Here is a 23,323-nt window from a genome sequence, read left to right on the forward strand (position 1 = left end):
TGTTTTGGATTTCATACGTAAATTCATATTACGACTTTTATTCAAAAGAATAGACCAAAAATAAAGTAATAGTGAACGATATCATCCAATGCAATAGTTCATTTTTTATTTATTTATGCAGCAATAAATCTATGAACTTTAAAAGCAACATATTCGAATGGATATTTGTTTCCACTTTATCAACTTTATACCTTCATATTGTGCATTAAATCCTTTTCCTCCTCCTCTACTTGATCTGAACTCCAACCATAGACGACTGTCCGTTGATATCAGCGTGGATGGTGGCACACTTCCACAGTACCGCCCTGCAACATTAAATGGCATCGAAATCATTATTGGAAAGTAAACCAAACTAACAAACCACTTAACATTTTATTCAAAAATTCCTATTACATCTAAAACCTTACTGAAACGAATACCGAATGGATTGAACTATCTTAGGCGAAATTGATATGGTATATTGAGTAAGGTTGCATAATAGACTGAAATGTTAGGAATGTTTGAGATTCAGACAAAAGACTACTCTAAAGTTGAATGACAAAGAACAAAACACAAAAAGACGCACAGAAGACCAAGCCAAACTATAGATTATACACATTACACACGACGTCGCTAGTGCAAACTCCAACAAAATCACCAAAATAAGTTTTTCAAAATTTCATGTCGGTACGCATATTTCTTGTCGAAATAGATAAGTTCTTCAGTTGTTTTCTATGTAATCTGCCTGGATTGCTGAGCATACGATCTTGTATTAAAGGCAGGGTCACAGTAAGGCTCAGTGTTCCAGAAATGATCAAAAGGAGTAATCACTTTACGGATTACACATATGATCAACGATAGTTTCTCATGCATGACTATTTTGCAGTCTCATATAAACGATGATGATATCATGATAATGGATGGCTACTTAACGTCCTGCGGCAAATTAATATGCGTATTCAGGGCGAGAACATGTTAATGTAATATGAACATTTACCCTGCTTTGTACTAGACCGACACGCTGAATCGGATTTTTAACGTGCTAGTTCACAAGGTAACAGTCCACAGGAAGACATGTCACCTTATCCAGACACATTTTTCCGAGTCGACCAGTCCTTGCTCTTACTCATTAATGCCTCGTGCTTAGCGGAGAAGCAGCAAATACCAATTTTAAAGTCTTTGGTTTGACCCGGCCGGGCTTCGAACCCACGACCTCCCGCACTCGAAGCGAACACGCTACCTCGCGACCACCGAGGCGGTTCTCATATATACGACACTAGATTTGAGCACCAAATGCTTTTATATGTACACGACATTTGCAACGTACTGCAGAAAAATATTAAGCCCATGTGCACTTTTTATCAATATACATGTATGTATCAATTTGTTCAGTTTTTATCTGTACTACGTGATTACCTTAATTTATTTCAGGATTATTCAATAAAATCCCTGTGTTAGTTTTCAGGTTCTCGATTTTTCTTTCGATTTTTTTCTGATTATAAACATATATTCTACGAGAAAATTGTTGAAAAGCCATACAAAGCAATCTTTTGGAAATCGTTGATCAGAATTAGCTTTCGGTTTAGCATTGGTACTTATATTACCCATAAGGCAGTTAAATGATTATTACAATAATTGTTTTTCCTCTTTTACGACTTTATTTACCTAAGATTTCTGATTTAACATAATAACCGTCCCTGACTTCCAAGTAATCTGTTTCACATGATGTTGTTTCTGGTATGTCTAGAGCAGTAATATTCAGGATGATTTTTTCTCCATGTGTCGCTGAGATCCTCCATTGACAAATTTCCTCTTTACCAGCGGATGGTGTATGGGAAAACTTATCTATGGATTCTTGAAGAGTTCGACCACATCCTAAAAATATACAGCAGTTATATCCGTTTTTCCTGAAGCTGACCAATTTTTTTTTTTTTCTGTTCTTCCAAATGATTAATAAAAAATAACCCATGTAATTAACTTGACTACCCACCCAAGTCAATCTCTTCATTAATAACATGCAAGGAGTAACAAAAATCACGTACACCAAGTATGGAAAACAATAAAGAAGGTACAAAGTCGGGGGTTTCGAAATCATAAGTCGAACAAAACTTTTGATAGAACTGGGAAAAGGTAGGTTTATATTTTAATAACTACTGTAAGTAGACTTCAGACATTAACATGTCAATATGAAAAAAATAGACAAAATAAAGGTAACATAAACATTCGAGTGAGCAAATATCGTGTGCCACAGAAGGATTAGGGGTAAGACTAACGCCGGCCAAGCAGACTTTGGACTTGCATGTATTTTACTACAGAATGAAAAGGGAAATACTATTACAGTCGAACACGTTGATACATTCATTTCTAATATTGTATGTTACCCGTTAGTTGTACTAGAGAATCCAATCTGATGGTTTAGGTACGCATACACTACTATCCTACAAGTGTTCCAAAGAAAGAATAATGTATGGCAAGCCGTTTTACTATTTATTCTAACTTCAAAATATTTCATATAATATATAAGATATATCATATAATATATAAGATATATCATATAATATATAAGATATATCATATAATATATAAGATATATCATATAATATATAAGATATATCATATAATATATAAAATATATCATATAACATATAAGATATCTCATATAATTTATAAGATATCTCATATAATTTTCTTTATAAGATATCTTATAAATTATATGATATATCTCATATAGTTTATGGGATATCTCATAAATCATATAAGATATCTGATAAAATATATGAGATATATTATAAAGTATATAAGATATCTTTTTTTTATATAAAAAAGATTTATAAGATATCTAATATACTTTATAAGATATCTAATAAAATTTATAAGATATCTTATATACTTTATAAGATATCTTATATACTTTATAAGATATCATATAATTTATAAGATATCTTATAAAGAAAATTATATGAGATAAAACTATATGAGAAATCTTATTAATCATATGAGATATCTTATAAACTATATAAGATATCTTATAAACTATATGAGATATCTTATAAAGTTTTTTTTAGATATCTTGAAGTTGGAATAAATAGTTAAACGGCTTGCCATAATAATGACTTAAAAATAGTAATAGTAGCGTGAATAATAGAGTTCTAATGAAGACAAATAGCTATAAATTATGAAGGCTACCAGGTGTGTTTTATCATAATATCTATGTAATTACGGAAGTGTATGGTGCAGTCTGGTGATAATGCGTATTGTCTGGAATATAAACAATTGCACTTTTTTGTGTTAATGAATGAATTATATGATAAATAGGATGCGAGTTGTAGAAATCGCAGCCATTGCTGATGAATGATTGATTTGTGCATTTCTATGTTCTGATAACACTACAAGAAAATAGTTTCTATTCTTGTTACAAAGATTATCTGCTTATCAAATGATAGCGCCACTGACATAAACACAAAGTTATTTATAACATTCATACATGTATTACCAACTTTGCTACAATTCTGTATTGAAGCATGGCAGTCTTAGTATTAAATCCTACGAAATCATAACATGTAAGACAAAAAAAAAAACTCAGCAATCGTTCTAGCTTTTTCTATAAAAACATACTTGGACATCTGTAGAGTGCGTTGGCTTGAGCAATATCTCCTGTACTCAGTTTTACTCGTTGTCCTATCGTTGGTCTGATTATCATTTCCGGTTTTTTACGAGGTAGTATGGTATCCACGTATGTAGCACGTGCAAAGGTATTTCGAGCATAGTGCATAATACTCCCGTAGTCATACTCCATTCCAAGGGAGTTAACCTCACTCTCGGGTTGTTTATCAAAATTATACTCTTGTCCTGATAAAATGGGAAAATATACAAATTTCATAATGATATTTACACCAAGATGTCGTGAAATGAAATTGGATACCCTGCATTTATCATGCTTTTCAATAACATATGGTCAAATCGCTGAAAGACCCCCCTCCTAAATTATTGAAAACTGCCATTCTGCATTGACAATAATATCATGGTGTAAATTAGATACACACATTCAGGCTAACGCCCTCAATGTGTATTTATAATCAAAAAGACATATATACTATTCAACAATTGCGAGGCATATTTTATGTGTTAGGTTCACCAAATTATTTCTCAGTTCTTTGCACTGTTCGTCAATCCCTGAATAACACATGCTCATCTAAACAGCAACCTTTGAAACATATACATTTTGTGTTTTTCTTGCAACCATTTGATTCGTGTTGTTAATCAATCTATCGCAGCTGCTTTTATCAAACAGAACGTTTTACTGTAAAGAATGTATTAAGCTGCATACAAAAACGTTGCACTATATCTGTCAGAGTCAAGGAGTACACGTGGAAAATCATAGACATAACAACATACTGGGATACAAATTGTTTTACAAAATGTTTTCTGACGAATAATTACCTAAACATATCATATAGGAACAGTTTTATGATATCCTACATTTTTATATGAAACAAAAAATAATCTTTATCTGATAGGCGTTTATTCAACATTTTCTTTAGAAAACACAACCTTGAAAATCCAAAAATAAAAACAAACACAGATAAGCTTAAAAAAACTATCAAATTACTACCAACAGTTCACAATTTTTTGTTTTAATTGCAACTCGGCATTTTATGAAGGCGTATTTTACCAAACCCTATTTCATCAGCTTAATCGATTGGTTCTCTTACTTGGTAATATTGGGTTTGGCATGTTTGAATGAAACGTACTTCACACGTACAACGGCTTACTTACCTGGCATTATATTTTTGGTAATAATTTCTACATGGTCATCTCTGTCAGGTCTTGTGTGCTCATGCCAGAATCCAATAACATGTCCCAGTTCATGAACTACTATTCCAAATTTATCACAGTTTTTACCGATGGAAATGGCTTGTTCCCCATTGCCTCTCTTACCAACAAAAGAGCAACACCTTACAAAATAACAACAAGTATTTTATAGTTTTAATGCTTCGAGGTAAAATAAATATTCTGTTTGGAACGGATATGGGCTCATTTGACAATGTTTGTCTGAATATATGAACAAGAACTTTGAAGTAAATATGTATGGGATTGCATGCGCACAATATTTCCTAATAACAAATATTTGTGAAAATTTGTAATGTTTTAAAGTTACATTTTATACACACAAAAAAATGCTATCTTTAGAACATACAATGTAATTATCAACGATATGTTAAAGATATTGTACTTTAAACTATGCTCATATAAACTTTGAAGGCCAAAAACGGCCATAAGCGCACCTCCTCCTTTAAAGAAAGTTGATTTTACATATTGATTTAGGACGAGGTTTTTGTACAAAATATGCACAGCTGATCGAATATACTGCACCAAAGTTAGGTTGACCTGTTTATTTGTAAAAAAAAAGATCATAGGTATACAGAGTCCGTTTAGAGTGAGATCGTGCTAGACACCTGCATTCTAATTGGTGAAAGAACATGATAACAGTTTAGAATTGTGATTATATCAAAAAGATTTGTTTACAATAAAAGGAACAACAACATTTACATATACATTAGATGATAAACATGATTAATTTCTGTGTAATTTTGTCTCTTGTGGAGAGTTGTCTCATTGGTATTCATACCACATCCTCTTATTCTTATGTGTAAACATTAAATTGAATTTCAAGTCAAGTCAAGAAAACAAATTATGAAATATTTCGGTAACAATGCAGAACTTTTTTTCACAATAGGGCCTATATGTTTGACCTTTGTAGAGTTTAAATGATTTTCAAGAAGTATCTTCAATGAAAAAAACGTTTAATTTAAAATCTGTATAGACGTGTAAGTATGAGAGTTACAGTATCATTGCTCTTTCTTGTCTTAGTTTAGCAGCATTTATATATATATATAAAATGAATATTTAACTGGTTAAGTAATTATAAAATTACCGGAATCTGTTTGCTGGAAGTAAAAATAATCGTGTAAACACCATTTGCCAAGTGAGTGTTGATCACAAATTAGATTTCTTATAGTTATATTGATACAGCTGATGTAATTTACATCAATCAGTAGTTGTATATATATAGATATAGCCTTTCAGCCTTAAAACAAGTAGTAAATTTCAATATTAATTCCGTATCATGTTGTTACTTGTGTTTGTTGTCTTTTTTTATCTTGCTGAAAACCATATTAGAAAGATAACAACATATACATACCCACAGGGTTTCTCTGTAAACACTATATAATTGGTATGTTCTGGCTGTTTTTCAATGAAAGACAAACATGTGTAATTTTCCCAATGTCTCATGGCTAACTTAAACAAGGCTTTATGTTGACCGCTAAAGTTTGTTTCAATTTCATATGGAATGATTCCGAAGTCCCAAAGTCTCTCAGGCCTCGCTGTGGCCGCTCGGCGTATTCGTGAAGACAGCAAAGACCTGCGCACCCGTGTTGTTGAGTTAGAGTCTGAAGTATCAGTTATATTTACATTATTGTTAAACATGTGTTGCTTTATATGCTTTCTCCGCTGTTTTCGTTGTTTTTGTTTTCGTTTCTTTTGATGATTTTTCTTCATAGTTTTCCTGCATAATTTATTCCTATAAAAATAAAAATCAACATTTAGTTGAGGGAATGTGCATTATTATATAGAGACAAGAGAATCATCGAATGCAGTTTCATTTTATTCATCGAATATGTGCTTCATATACAACCTCATAGGTATTGGTCCTATCTTTATAGACAAACCTTCTACAAAGTATGCATTGTAAGAAAACTTAAAAGACCAGGGAAAAAATCAATAAAAACGCAACCAAACAAAATAGCTATACCGTAGACAGCTACTTTTGGTATAAGATATCCTCGACTGCGGTAAACCTTACTATATGGAAGAATTATTTTCAAAAAGTATCTGGACAGAAAGAAGTAGTTTTGTCAAACATCAATACTAAGCATGATGTGTAAAATCATTTACTAAATATATTTTGTCGCATTTGTGATAAAATCTAAACAGATGACAAATTTAGGAATTCACATTAAGTCTTCTTTACTGAAAAAGCCATTAACGGTATATCTCTGAAATTCCGTCTGTGCTAAAACAGCACCATAATCTGTTTGTATTGTTTTAATCAATCAAATCCGTAAACATCTATATCGGCGACTGCTTTAACAATTTTGTTTATGTGAGTGATAGATGAAAATCATTTCGTGGTTATTGCTTTTGTGCTAGTATGTTAATTGTTCAGTCTGGCTATTTAAACCCGACATTCCAGTAACCGTGAAAAGATATTGCTTTGATTGGAGTTTTCTTTATGACCATCAGTTAGTATAGTATCGGTGATTATCATCCATTATACGTATATTGTTTTTGTTGTGTCAATAATATTATTAACACAAACCAACTTGAACGTTAATCATCAATACAGAGTTATATTATAGGTTAAATAAAGACTTGAAAAAATGTCCTGTCTTCGATTGATTAAACAATTTTATCAATCACAAGAATTGTTTATGTCTTTGTAAGAGAAGACATAGTGAATTAATCTACAATAACCGAAATAGTGGATAGATTATGAAAACCCGTCATAATCATACACCCATTTATCCATACAGACATCTATAATAATAAATAAGATGAAAGATAACGATATACCAGACCCGGATTTCTTCAGGAATAGGACTAGAGCATTTATGCTCCAGTATATACTATTGAATGTAGGTCTAAGTCTGTCCACTATACTAACAAAGGACTAGATGACTGAGCATTTATACTTTAGTATATACTATTGAATGTAGGTCTAGTCTGTCCACGACACTAACAAAGGACTAAATGACTCAGCATTTATTCTCCAGAATATACTATTGAATGTAGGTCTAGTCTGTCCACGACACTAACAAAGGACTAGATGACTGAGCATTTATTCTTTAGTATATACTATTGAATGTAGGTCTAAGTCTGTCCACGACACTAACAAAGGACTAGATGACTGAGCATTTATTCTTTAGTATATACTATTGAATGTAGGTCTAGTCTGTCCATGACACTAACAAAGGACTAGATGACTGAGCATTTATTCTTTAGTATATACTATTGAATGTAGGTCTAGTCTGTCCACGACACTAACAAAGGACTAGATGACTGAGCATTTATTCTTTAGTATATACTATTGAATGTAGGTCTAGTCTGTCCACGACACTAACAAAGGACTAGATGACTGAGCATTTATTCTTTAGTATATACTATTGAATGTAGGTCTAGTCTGTCCATGACACTAACAAAGGACTAGATGACTGAGCATTTATTCTTTAGTATATACTATTGAATGTAGGTCTAGTCTGTCCACGACACTAACAAAGGACTAGATGACTGAGCATTTATTCTTTAGTATATACTATTGAATGTAGGTCTAAGTCTGTCCACGACACTAACAAAGGACTAGATGACTGAGCATTTATTCTTTAGTATATACTATTGAATGTAGGTCTAGTCTGTCCACGACACTAACAAAGGACTAAATGACTCAGCATTTATTCTCCAGTATATACTATTGAATTTAGGTCTAAAATTGAGAATGGAAATGGGGAATGTGTCAAAGAGACAACAACCCGACCAAAGAGTTAGTCTTTCCACGACACGAACAAAGGACTAGATAACTGACCATTTATTCTCCAGAATATACTATTGAATGCAGGTCTAGTCTGTCCACGACACTAACAAAGGACTAGATGACTGAGCATTTATTCTTTAGTATATACTATTGAATGTAGGTCTAGTCTGTCCACGACACTAACAAAGGACTAGATGACTGAGCATTTATTCTTTAGTATATACTATTGAATGTAGGTCTAGTCTGTCCACGACACTAACAAAGGACTAGATGACTGAGCATTTATTCTTTAGTATATACTATTGAATGTAGGTCTAGTCTGTCCACGACACTAACAAAGGACTAGATGACTGAGCATTTATTCTCCAGTATATACTATTATTGAATGTAGGTCTAAGTCTGTCCACTATACTAACAAAGGACTAGATGACTGAGCATTTATTCTTTAGTATATACTATTGAATGTAGGTCTAGTCTGTCCATGACACTAACAAAGGACTAGATGACTGAGCATTTATTCTTTAGTATATACTATTGAATGTAGGTCTAGTCTGTCCACGACACTAACAAAGGACTAGATGACTGAGCATTTATTCTTTAGTATATACTATTGAATGTAGGTCTAGTCTGTCCACGACACTAACAAAGGACTAAATGACTCAGCATTTATTCTCCAGTATATACTATTGAATTTAGGTCTAAAATTGAGAATGGAAATGGGGAATGTGTCAAAGAGACAACAACCCGACCAAAGAGCTAGTCTGTCCACGACACTAACAAAGGACTAGATGACTGAGCATTTATTCTCCAGAATATACTATTGAATGTAGGTCTAGTCTGTCCACGACACTAACAAAGGACTAGATGACTGAGCATTTATTCTTTAGTATATACTATTGAATGTAGGTCTAGTCTGTCCATGACACTAACAAAGGACTAGATGACTGAGCATTTATTCTTTAGTATATACTATTGAATGTAGGTCTAGTCTGTCCACGACACTAACAAAGGACTAGATGACTGAGCATTTATTCTTTAGTATATACTATTGAATGTAGGTCTAGTCTGTCCACGACACTAACAAAGGACTAAATGACTCAGCATTTATTCTCCAGTATATACTATTGAATTTAGGTCTAAAATTGAGAATGGAAATGGGGAATGTGTCAAAGAGACAACAACCCGACCAAAGAGCTAGTCTGTCCACGACACTAACAAAGGACTAGATGACTGAGCATTTATTCTCCAGAATATACTATTGAATGTAGGTCTAAGTCTGTCCACTATACTAACAAAGGACTAGATGACTGAGCATTCATTCTCCAGAATATACTATTGAATGTAGGTCTAGTCTGTCCACGACACTAACAAAGGACTAGATGACTGAACATTTGTTCATAAGTAGCCTATATACTTTTGTATGTCATAACACTGACAAGAGAAGAACGTCGTCAGAAGTCGAAAAAACAACCCAGCTGCACAACAGGCCTACAGAGTGACATCGCCGAATTCAACTTAAACCCGTGGTTTTACTTGCCATTAGCGACACTACGATTACCACTAGTAAAGCAGGATCTGCTTACCCTTACTGGGCACCCTAAAATCATCGACGGTTTTTGGTGGGTTTCCTGTTGCCCAGTTTTCTGTGCAGTGTTTTGTTGACGGCTGTTTGTCTTGTCGTTGTTTTTCTTTTTTGCCATGGTTTTGTCTCTTTTTCTTCGACTTATGATTTTTTCCCGTTTGTTATCTGCTGTCATTGATAAGACAAGTAATAAAAAAGACAATAGACAGAAAATTTGTAGATACTGAGAAAAAGATACGTGTGCAACTGAATGGATTTAAGAATTATCTTGGTATCCCTTAATAGATAAACTGATAGGTAAATTAAACAGAAAATTAACATGGTTATTTCCGTTCTAAATAGCTGGCAATGCATCTGTATAAGATAAACCTTCTTATCTAAAGACAGATTTTAAAATATAAAAGAAATTTAACGGCCTTTTCAGTGGTAAGAGAAAAAAATATTCGACAGCAATTTGTGGGAATTTTATCATGGTGTATACCTGCAGGTATCTGTAAAGTAAATGTGTTTCTGTTAGGAAATCTAAACTATAATTACGCGCTGTGTCTTAATTATCTTCATAATTAAGGGGTACAACATAAAGTTCAATACAGCAAAATCATATCCAAATAGAAACAAGATGCATATTAAACAGATATGTCATGTTCAGGAGAAGTTCGTATTTACGATAAACGTCAGTTACTGATGTCAGATGGTAACTAAGCCGTAGAGATTCCTTCGTAAGCAAGAATAGAAGAGCCCATATGATCAAGAGTCTCTATAAAGGGAAACGAAGAAAAATCGTTTTGCCTAATACGACTACAGGTATTACAGAAACTTATTATTATAAATCACCAATACGTGCAAGATCAGATGAACACCGTTAGACAGAAACGTACACCTTGCAATCATTCTATACTTCTTAGCGTCTTCAATGGACCATAAAAATGAGGTCAAGATCAGATGAACCTTATCAGACGGACATGTACACACTAAAATCATTCTATAAAACAAATATAATGGACCTATTACTTAATGTAGTATCTGAGATACGAAAACTTTACGTCAAATAATGGACCTTGAAATGAGATCCAAGCAAAATGAACCCTGTCTGATAGATATGTATAACTTGCAATGAGTTTATATATCAAATACAAGTGTACTATTTCTTATAACTTTGGAGAAATTCAAGCCATAGGTTAAGGACAACAGACATTTGACAGACAGTATCTCATAACGTAAGGCATCGTTATACCTGTTACGGTTTGTCCACCTCTTCTAGCTTCTGAAATCTGAAATATTAAGCTTAATGCAAAGAGCTAACGCCAATAGCGCCGGTTAAGCATCCGTATGTGTCGCAACATTCGTTGCAGGCGAGTAAGAAATAATTCGACAAAACGGAATTACAAGTACCTTTACTTCTTCTGTGTTACCACACATTCACAATTATATATTCAATAGGTATATGAGTTTTCTTTGAAACAATGTTTGCCATGTAAAATAAAGGGTATTAGATGATATCATAACGAGGCTCTGAGATATCGGTTACATCTCCTACCACTTACACAGAATAAACACGTAACGTCTATCTATATTAATCAGAATGCAATAATCTGTGACAGTAATATATTTGAGAAACACACAGATGCACTGAAGTTCAAATGAGCAATTGCCAAAATAAAGAAATATATTCATGATTTTGATAATATGCTGGTGGCCAATTGACGTCATAACTTCAACGAATGAAATCGTAAGACATTCCATTTGTTAATAGTTTTAACTACCGAACTCCAGATCACCCCGGCACTATAAGTCCCTTTGCACCAACGTAAAGGATGTTGCACTTTAATTTGTTCTTGACGCAGATTAAATGCTTGAAATCGAAAGTTTACGTAATTGTAAAAAATCCATTATCTGATATACCATTAGGAAAAAGAAACCGCTCATAATTTAGTATGACATAGTTAGTCAGCTGATGAATAATCAAACTGTTCATTGCATTAATATTTTTTAATTATTTATTTCAGATTTTTGTCTCTTAAGACAGCATACGTATGTCTGCTTTTGATAGTAGATTGAACACAATAAACGATACTCACCTTATACACTTTCTTCTACGTCTTCGCCTTTTTAATCGTCTATTTAGTCTTTTACGTTTCCTTATATTTTTTTTAGTATTTTGTTTAAATGTACTTTCATTATTTTCATATAAGTCTGTATCAATTGGTTCTAAGTTTTCTGATCGTCGATCTTCTATTTGCAACTCGTGTAAAGGATCTTCCTTATCGCCACCCTTTAAATATTTGTTTTTAGTATATTTAAGGTCAGTTTCTGTCAATGCTATATCACCACTATATGCCACTGAAAATAAAATACAATTGAAATATATCTAAAAATAAAGGAGAAACAAAAGTGTATTGATTTATACCACAAAGTCTATAGGAAAGGAAAAGCGCTTTTATTGTTCTTTAGCCCAAAGTACAAACAACATGAAGCAAATCACCGACTCATATTCGATGCGAGAATGGAAAGCAATAAGTCAAAGGGCCTCCAATTCCCAACACGCAGATATTACGTAAAGTAATAAACTATGACGTCTTGTACATAACAACCATCCGTATTTAATAAAGCGCACACTTTATCAAGCGTCTCCGTGAAGGGTAATAGAGTATTTGCCATAGGATAGAGTCGTATTTAATAAAGTGCACACTTGATCAAGCGTCTCCGTGAAGGGTAAAAGAGTATTTACCATAGAATAGAGTAAATTAACACCCTCGTATAAGCCAATCAAAATCTGGCATTTTGACATGAAGTATAATAACATTAATTATCCATATGAACTATCACGGAACGTCATTAGTTATGACCTACAATTGAACGTCTTTATTAATCAAATGACATACCATTGAACGTCATGAGTTATGACCTTCCATAAAACGTCATTAGTTATAACATATTATTGAACGTCATTGGTTATCGTATGCCCTATCATTGAACGTCAGTAGTTATCATATGACCTATCATTGAACGTCATAATTTGTGACATATCATTGAACGTCATTAGTTATGGCCTATTATTGAACGTCATTAGTTATCATATCACCTATTATTAGATTGGCTAATACGGAATCACGTGTCATAGTTTAATTCCGATGTTTTTTCTAAAAATTGGCAGGAGCGGTTAATAACACCATACAAATCGAAGCCTCCATCGGACAACCCTATTATTCCCCGGTGAATAACCTTTTCAGTCTTTGGTTTTTGTACGAGTTAACTCCCATAAAAAATGACGTCATTGACGTCTGTAAACAAAATGGCAAGGGCCAGGTAAGAAACCAATCAAGTAACAAGGAAACAAGACCAAACAAGGCTTGGAAAATCATTTAGTTTCAAGGATATCCCTCGTAAACGGTCCTTTTCAGGGCCATCAATATTTTACAGAAAGAGTCTTCCTTTGTTGTACATACCAGAAATTCTTAGACACAAAATAATTTTCTAACGTAAGTGTTTTGACAATCTTTTTTTTCTCCCGTAAGGCAATATTTTAAACTTAATTGTTTGTTCGGTATAATAAAACAGTTATATGGCCCATTGAGTCGGTGAATATCCAAAATTGTCCACCCGAGTAAGGGTTGACAATTTTGGATATTCACCTCCTCAGCGGGCCATAATTGTATATTATTGAACGTCATTAGTTATCCTATCATTAGTTATCCTATCACCTATCACTGAATGTCATTAGTTATGACCTATCATTGAACGTCATTAGTTATGACCTATCATTGAACGTCATTAGTTATGACCTATCATTGGACGTCATTAGTTATCATATGACCTGTCATTGAACGTCATTAGTTATCATATGACCTGTCATTGAACGTCATTAGTTATGAACCATCATTGAACGTCAATAATTATTATATCACATATCATTGAACGTCATTAGTTATCATATCACATATCATTAAACGACATTAGTTATATGATCATTGAACGTCATTAGTTATGCCCTATCATTGAACGTCATTAGTTATGCCCTATCATTGAATGTCATTAGTTATGCCTATCATTGAACGTCATTAGTTATGACCAATCATTGAACGTCATTAGTTATGACCTATCATTGAACGTCATTAGTTATCATACGACCTGTCATTGAACGTCATTAGTTATGAACCATCATTGAACGTCAATAATTATTATATCACATATCATTGAACGTCATTAGTTATGCCTATCATTGAACGTCATTAGTTATGACCCATCATTGAACGTCATTAGTTATGCCTATTATTGAACGTCATTAGTTATGCCTATCATTGAACGTCATTAGTTATGCCCTATCATTGAACGTCATAATTTATGACCTATCATTGAACGTCATTATCCATGACCTATCATTGAACGTCATTATCTATGACCTATCATTGAACGTCATAATTTATGACCTATCATTGAACGTCATTATTTATGACCTATCATTGAACGTCATTATCTATGACCTATCATTGAACGTCATAATTTATGACCTATCATTGAACGTCATTATTTATGACCTATCATTGAACGTCATTATTTATGACCTATCATTGAACGTCATTAGTTATGATGTCTTCTTAAGTTCTTAATTTTTTATGTGCGGTGTAAATACGATGGTTTTGTGTAAATTGGATGCCTCTATGTGATTTGTGATAATTGACCAACCTCCCCCCCCCCCCCCCCCCCCCCCCCCCCCCCCCCGAGTATTTTCTTACTTCCACGCGGAATCCATTCACTTACGAAAGACAACAGATCCTGTGCTAATTCTATGTGTATAGCTTACTTTATAAAAAACTCAGTACCAATCTTTTAGCATCTGATATTTTCTGTAGGCAATTAAGTTATTTGAGGAACACAAAAGATAAGGGTACCCGGAAAATCGCTTGACTTTCAGACTAAATAATCATAAGTCTAATAGCACATTCATTCCCAGACGAAATATTAATTTTCTGCCAGGGAGTATTGATACGCAGGGATTACTTATATTGCACCAGAACAAAAATATACCTTATCCTTGCAAATGTTTTTCTATCAAATAGATAATAAGATTATAGAACAACTGTTGTAATAATTGACACTTTTATCGGACTTTCACTGATGCAATATCAAAATAACTGTCTGCAAGACAAGATTTGATTGGATTAGCAGACCGGAACACCCACCTTGACGTTAGCAATATTTTCCAGTTGATAGTTTGTCAGTATTAACTGAATTTAAGTCCAGTTACAGCGGGATGTAAGACTATAGCGCAAACAGGGATCAAAAGCTATTATTAAATAGAGATGTCTTTAATGGCAGGCTTATCTTTTTATAATACTACTACATGGGTTTACAACTTTATTACCGATGGTCGTCTTAAAACCTCAATACCGTAGGATTGTGGGTATTCAGATGTTCATGAAACAAATTCATACAAACCAAAACTCGGCAATCAAAGAGAGACACAATACCATGGCTTAAAGGTGAAAAGACAAACAACAGCAGTCCATATAACACTAAACAGAAAACTTCAAGATTAAACACGAACATCACGAAAACTGGGATAAACTCAGATGTTTCGTATAGTGTATTATCAGGGTCAAAAGTATCTAAATAGTGCATTATGAATATGCAAATACAGTATTTATTGTTGCAATCACAATAGTCATTACTAAAAGTGCTATGTTTATTGTAGAAAATGCACAAATAGTATTATTAAAATGATACAATTAAACCGATTCAACAAACCACACATGTTAAATTTAAGTATCGGTGGGATGTAGGACCAAACGTGTTCATAACTGTATAGCCATGCATATATGATTTTATTTTATGTTATTAAAAACAAAATAATGTAAGTACCGATGAAGATAACATTTAAAGATATTTCTATAGTGAGAAATTAATAACCTTTCAGAACAAGTTTATTCAAATGACAAATAAGTTTACATTGATCGTATCTAAGTGTACGTGCTCTAAAACATCGACGTAAAAAGTAGGATGTGATATCCCGTTTGTTTATAAGATTTCTATATATAGGTACAGCGAACACTACCAAACCAAATCTTTGTATCTATGAAAGAATTTAGTAAGGTATTAATTTATTTGTGGTAGCAAAATCCCTGTCTTAATTATTTATCAATGAAACAGCACCTTGTACTACGTTTGAAATTTCTTATGATACGAAGCTGGACTATTTTTTATAATCTGTCTTTAGAATGAGGAATACTTGTTTGAAGAGCTTAAAAGTCAAGTATTACATACTTTTGCACGAGAAGAGGAACTTGTATTGTAAATACTCTATCAAATCATTAGAATTATTTAATTTCGGACTCATATCACCTCTTTAGTTAAGGTAGTTTCACTGTAATCATGAAGCCCAGTTTTGATTCTGGTAAAAGAAGTAAGTAATTTTATTTTTGTGGAGCATTTTTCAGAACCGGGAATATAACGTTATGTGTAAGGACACTTTTGTAATTTAGGTACCCTTTACAGTGCAGCAGGATCAACATATATGTAGTTTAGGTACCCTGTACATTATAGTAAGATCTAATTCACAAGCTTTGATTGAAATCCCCCAAAAAAGAAACTTTAAACAGACCTATAATTGTTCATAATTATCTCTGCATCGAGTGTCGTTACAGTATATACATGTTGAATTCTCAATACTTACATTCCCTTATCAAGCAGTTCATTTTGTGTAATGTATACATACAAACATGCTTGGGGTTTGTCATTGTGACAATATCACACATGAGTGAAATGTGGCAATATCACACATGAGTGAAATGTGACAATATCACACACGAGTGAAATGTGACAATATCACACACGAGTGATATGTGACAATATCACACATGAGTGAAATGTGACAAAATCACACATGAGTGAAATGTGACAATATCACACATGAGTGAAATGTGATGTTAGGTAAACGAATATAAGACAGCAAATACGACAACATTTGTCAAGGAGTTTAGACAGGTGTTTTGCCATTTGTCAAGGAGTTTAAACAGGTGTTTGCCATTTGTCAAGAGTTTAGGCAGGTGTTTTGCCATTTGTCAAGAGTTTAGACAGATGTTTTGCAATTAACACTTTGGTCTTTGAAAAAATTCGTATATAGTTTATATTAAGGTTTAGCTTCGGTTGCTGCATTGGGTTTTTCTTACTTTTAATTAGTCGACCTGGTATTACGACTGAAAATAAACAAGAGATACCAATGACGTTCATAATAAGAAACTGACGAAAAGACAAACAACAGTCTTTTAAACACTAAAACCTGAGCAACACAAACCTCACCAAAAGATGGAAGCGATCTAAGATGCTCCGGAAGAGGAAGCAAATCCTTTTCATTACATACTGAAAACATACATAAGGAAAGCTCAGAATATTTAAACTGAAATCATCTCTTGTTGCATAATTTAGTTAAAGATAAGAATAGACGACAAGTCACAAAACGAACAGGTGAGTTGGTATATACGAATGAATTATTTAGAATGATTTATATGTATATTTTACGTGAAAACTTCAAGAAAAAAAAAATCATGTTAAGTTATTTACAAGTACCAAGTTTAAGATATTTCAATAGAAATTTACACTATCCGTGGGGCACTGTATCAGAGAGTGTTCTGCTGACGTCATGAACAGATTTTTTCATCAAAGATTTCTCCAATTTCCTGTTTATATGACTTTCCGGGAAATATATATCGAAACAGACGCAGACATATATTTCAATGTCTATCGTAAATGTTATTCAAAGAGACAAACAGAAAATTGACCCAACTCCAAGACGTTTTAATTAAAGAAAGCATAAAAAAGGAATACATTGATAGATATTTGACAGTATCAGAAATTTAATTCATATACGAATTTGTGTATAATGGACAATAATGGTGTACGGGTAATGAAATTTCTGTCCAGATCTGTGGTATTAATCATGGTTTGTTTAAACAATCGTTCAAGCGGCATTATGATGATGAGAATTCTATTACATTGATTCTGCTACATAAATCACCATGTATGTTTGAGTGAAAGATCTGGAAACGGCATACAGGCGAAGAGGAACTACCAAGCACCTGTTTAACATATATAAACAACCTTTGTCTGTTTGATTAGTTTAGTTCAACTTAAATCGGAGCACCTGTACCAATATACCAATCAAATACCCTCAAAATTTCAAAAGAAAATTTACTTAATGATTGTTTGTGGCTTACATGCACCTGAATTGTGTCATCCAATGTAGGTACGAAACAGTTGGTTTACATTTTCTAGTACTCAAAGAAACCTACATTTAATGCCTGTGATGAGTCAATCGTTGTATATATCATTTTATTACCCTTATTACTTGGAAGATTAGAATTAAATGTGAATTTTGCAATGGGTGTTAGACTGAATTGTAACATATCACATTGCACTTGTATCAATTTGTATTTAACGCTGATAGGAGAAGCTACTCAACTAAAAGATCCAGCTGGATAAATCTTAGTTTCTATGTTGTCCTATTTCGAACATTCTTATGATCTCGATTTAAAATAAATCTTTGGCTTTCCATACCTTATAAAAGTAAGAAGATGTGGTATGATTGCAAATGAGTAAAAGTTAACAAATATAGGTGACCGTACGGTCTTCAACAATGAGCAAAACCCTGAGTGGTACCGGTGAATATTAATCCTTTGAGATCCAAAACTTGTGACATGATCAAGTGGCCATGGATTGATTATTAGCTGCTTAACGTATAGCGGCAAATACTACATGCATATGCTGAACGATAACATCTTCTTCCAAATACTGCCCACATTCAACATGATGAATATTCTGGCAAGTTGCGCATGATTAAAAACAGGTTAAAAACAGGATAAAAACAAATTGTTCTGTTGATTTAGTTTGTAGTTTTGGTCACTTGAGACTTGAATATCTCAAGAGACTTTGCTGTGGCGGTATCTGGTGGCAGTTTGTTCCAATCCTTGACGGAGTTTATGAAGAAGGACCATTTCCTACAGTCTTTGGTGGCTGGCTGTAATAGGTAAGTATGTTGTCCTGTCCGGTTTGAGCTTCTTGTTGGTTTTTGTAGATATTTATTCTTGTCTATGACTACAAGGTCGTTTGTTATTTTGTAACACATGATGAGTCGTGCTTCTTTTCGTCTTGTTTGTAAGCTTTTCCATCCTAATTCATTTATCAAGTTGCTGACACTTGATCTATTTCTATGTCTGCTGGTTACATATCGTGCAGCTCGTCTTTGTACCTTTTCATTTTTATCTATGTGGTTTTGCTGGTACGGGTCCCATACTGTCGTGGCGTATTCCATTTGCGGTCTTACTAATATTTTATAGGCGTGCTCTTTGATGGATTTTGAGCTAATGTGGAGGTTTCGATGTAGGAAACCAAGGCTTCGGCTGGCTTTTCCTGTGATGTTGTTTATATGTTCTCCCCAATCTAGATCATTTGCGATGGTGCAGCTTAGGTATTTAGTTGATGTTTCATGCACCAGAGTATGGCCGTGGAGTTTATAGTCCCACTTGATTGGCTTTTTCTTTTTTGTAACTGTGAGGACACCGCATTTTTCAGGATGGAACTCCATTTTCCAGAGTTCTTCCCATTTTGCCAGTTTGTCCAGGTCTTCTTGGAGTGTATGGCAGTCGCTGTCTGATGAAATTGTCAAATAGACCACAGTATCGTCCGCAAACAGTCTCACTGTGGAGTGTAAGCCTTCTGGTAGGTCGTTGATGTAAAACAGAAAAAGACTGGGTCCTAATACTGACCCTTGCGGTACTCCGGATTCTACTTTTACTTTGTCAGATGTTTCGCCTTCAACAACTACTACCTGGGTTCTATTGGTGAGAAATTCCTTTATCCATTTGTTTGTTTTACTTCGGATGCCATAATGGTGTAATTTATGGAGGAGTAAGCTGTGGGACACCTTATCAAAAGCTTTTGAAAAGTCAAGTATTAGCAGATCTGATTGTTTCCCGTTTTCCAGGTTTGTGATGTCATCGATACATTCAAGGAGTTGTGTTTCGCATGATCTTTTACTTCTGAAGCCGTGTTGTAGTGGGTATAGTATGTTATTTACCTCTGCATGTTTCATGATGTTACTCGTGACTATGTGTTCTATTATTTTGCAGCAAATACATGCTAGGGATATTGGCCTATAGTTAGCTGCTATGTATTTCTGGCCTTTCTTATATGCCGGAGTGACATTTGCAGTTCGCCAGTCATCGGTTATCATGATTATATTTGAATATATCATGCCTTGTACTAGACTAACTTGCAAATTCGGATGTTTATCGTGCTAGCTCACAAGGTAAAGGCCACAGGAAAACATGTCATCAATCGCGACTTCGCACCGACCAGTCTTTTTTGTTCTTACTCTTAAATGCTGCATGCTGACAGAGATACAACTATCATATATAGACGAAAGTCGAGCCAACGACCTCATGCACTCCAGGCGATCATGCTTCCACGAGACCATCAAGGTGGTCACGACGCAAATGCTCGTGATTTTCATTATAAACAATAAATAATATTAGAAAAACAATAAGGTCTTTTCAAACGGAGTGGAAAGACCTTAATTAACTGATTCAACGGACGTAATAAAATTATAACACATTCAAGTGATTGTCAAACAGAAATATATATCTCTTCTGTGATCACTATAGGGTCGTGCATTGTTCTCTATTCATCATAAAGAGGCATTAATGTAAAAGAAATTGGTAAGTATTGCAACGGTCATTTTCCTGATAACGCTTCCTATTCATAAGCGTTTGGAACGTGATCATGTCGTGCAAATTAAATATCTTAATGGAAAATGCTAATTTTGTACTTTAGATTAGTGCTCTGATTTGGAATGGAATGTTATCACCAATATGGTCTTTATCTTCATCGCTAATCTGTCGCGTGTCGCGAAGACATTTTTACAGTCTTTGTTTTAAGACACTCGAATATTACACCCATAAATAACCCTTTTCATACAAAATCACATCACAGACGACCAGAAAGATAATTTCATAAATCACAATTGGCCAAACAAAAAAATCAATTTGTCAATGTCACTCAAGTATTCTGTGAATGTAAATCAGCTAAATAAAAGTAGCAACTACCGAAACCTTAAAAAATGAATATCTTAATTTCTGTAATATAACTATCATCTCTGAACAATATGTGCATGTATAAAGAACAATAATTGAATTGTTTCACTAAAGTCTTGGTACATTTAAAGATACCGAACCTATGTTTAATTATGGTTTATCAATTACCAAAATCTTCCCTTTAGGTCAAAGGGTACACTTTTGCTGATTAATTGTGATAAGTCAATTACAGACCTGTGTTTGATAATCAGATTGAATGATATCCGAGTGTTAGATATCCACTGATAGGTAACGAACCTGCACAATGGCATTTCTAATTATGTCAAGATGAAAATAAAGCGAAAAAGAAAACTTTTAATCTCATTTTTCAATCTTTTACCATCTTCCTGCTTTCATAATTTGAGGATTTGTGTAATGAAAATAAATTCGAAGACCATTTAAACGACTTGTTAGACTTGCGAGCTATTAAAGAGAACTGCTTAATCATTGTTTTAAAGTATAATTTAAATCAGGGTTCAAAAGGTTTTCTGAGACAACTTGACACTTGTGTAGCTATAATTATTAAATGCGTTTCAAGGCAAAATCAACTATAAAAGGTCTGATTTGAATTAAAAAGGAAACGTCTTGGTTTAATCAGACCGTAATATATAAGGAGTTTTCTGTGAAAGTTTGATAATAATAAATTAGATATTAACTACATTCAGCAAAAATTAGCTCTAAAACATGAAGGTCAATGCTAGTAAGTTTTGATATGAAATAAACGAGATGAAAGTAGTCTGATGATTTTTTTTACAGAGGATGTTGATTTTTACAGGTTAATGACCGATATGATTACATGTAATAGAATAGAAAGTTTAAAATTTATCTGATGTTTTTGGAAAGTCAAATTTCGAACAATGCCCGACTAAAGTCTTCTCAAATTGTTTACATTTTATGTTTTCTCTTTTGAAAGTTAGGACTATAATCCACCCATTCAAATGTAGCAATTAAATGAGTGTTACGTCTGAAAAAAAACTTAAAATTTTAATTAACACTGTGACATTTCAAACCCCTCGGGTAAACTGTGGAAAATAAGAAGGAGATTTATCTTCATACAATGCCAAACTGAATAGAGTCAAAGCAACAAAGTAGCCCGCTTAAAGGGGGCGTTCCAACACAACTTTTGTACGGGGTATAGCTTTATTGATGTCTTTGTTTAGGATAAAGAAGGTTCAATTGAGACATCAATCTTAAAATGGTATAATTAAAAAAATCGATCAAAATCACACATTCATATTTACCACAATTAAAAATAAAAGGGGGGAAAGAAATACTTATTTCAATAGGGAGGTTATGTTTATTAATTGAACTTTAGATAACAGTAATGAAGTCGAAACATGAAAAAACGAGAAATCAATGACATTAAAGATAAACTGTTATGTCAGATCAATGGTCAATCATTACTGGCAGGTGTTGTAAATTAATTGGTGGTCAATTATTGATTCACTTACCTGCTTTACAAGGGTCAGAGTAAATATCATCTGATGTTTTATGTGGAATCGTACTGGTAGCAGACGTCAGCTTCCGCAGTATTGTAAATATAAATAATTGATGCAAAAATATTGAAATCCTTGGAATCTTCATTTTAAATAATAAAAAAATAAACTAAACGCACCAACTATAAAACAAAATATATAACACTTTCCATTGTCTTATGAATTTTCTCCTTTGATTTTATTCGTCATGTTACTCCCACTACTGATGAGCGACTGACTTATTTATCTCAGAGATGTAGTATCAGTTTCACGCAGCATTTCAAGGGTGCATTCATTCCGCTATAATTCTCAAGTTCTTTGTCAAGTGTGAACGCATTCACCTGTGTCGAAGTGTCAATACCAGACTGATTAACCAATCAACAAGCGTCAGAATATCAGAAATATTGGAATTATGGTACTTTATGGATCGCAATGATTATGGTTAATTATACAAATTCTATTATTATAGTTGTATGAGTAGATATTACATATTATTTTTGGTATATATTACGGGTTCATTTACGATCAATAAAATTTTGAATTACACAATCTTAAAACAACTTTGATTATTAGC

General features: G+C 33.4%; 1 protein-coding gene across 2 annotated transcripts in view; it reads right to left on the reverse strand.

Moving 5' to 3' along the window:
- Window positions 1-23,183, reverse strand: part of LOC127710204 (tolloid-like protein 2) — a 43,945-nt gene extending 20,762 nt beyond the window's left edge. The window contains exons 1-7 of one of the 2 annotated variants that reach the window (XM_052215962.1): window positions 22,726-23,183; window positions 12,230-12,491; window positions 6,182-6,562; window positions 4,756-4,934; window positions 3,595-3,828; window positions 1,645-1,854; window positions 192-305 (exon numbers count right to left, since the gene is read on the reverse strand). In XM_052215962.1, coding sequence (XP_052071922.1) covers window positions 192-305; window positions 1,645-1,854; window positions 3,595-3,828; window positions 4,756-4,934; window positions 6,182-6,562; window positions 12,230-12,491; window positions 22,726-22,858 — 1,513 coding nt within the window. In that variant the 5' untranslated portion in view covers window positions 22,859-23,183. The remainder of the gene's footprint in view (window positions 1-191; window positions 306-1,644; window positions 1,855-3,594; window positions 3,829-4,755; window positions 4,935-6,181; window positions 6,563-12,229; window positions 12,492-22,725) is intronic. The other variant, XM_052215963.1, reaches the window with a different exon arrangement.
- Window positions 23,184-23,323: the final 140 nt, after the last annotated feature.

This window comes from Mytilus californianus, unplaced genomic scaffold (assembly GCF_021869535.1).
Source record: "Mytilus californianus isolate M0D057914Y unplaced genomic scaffold, xbMytCali1.0.p SCAF_7, whole genome shotgun sequence".
NCBI classification, from domain to species: domain Eukaryota; kingdom Metazoa; phylum Mollusca; class Bivalvia; order Mytilida; family Mytilidae; genus Mytilus; species Mytilus californianus.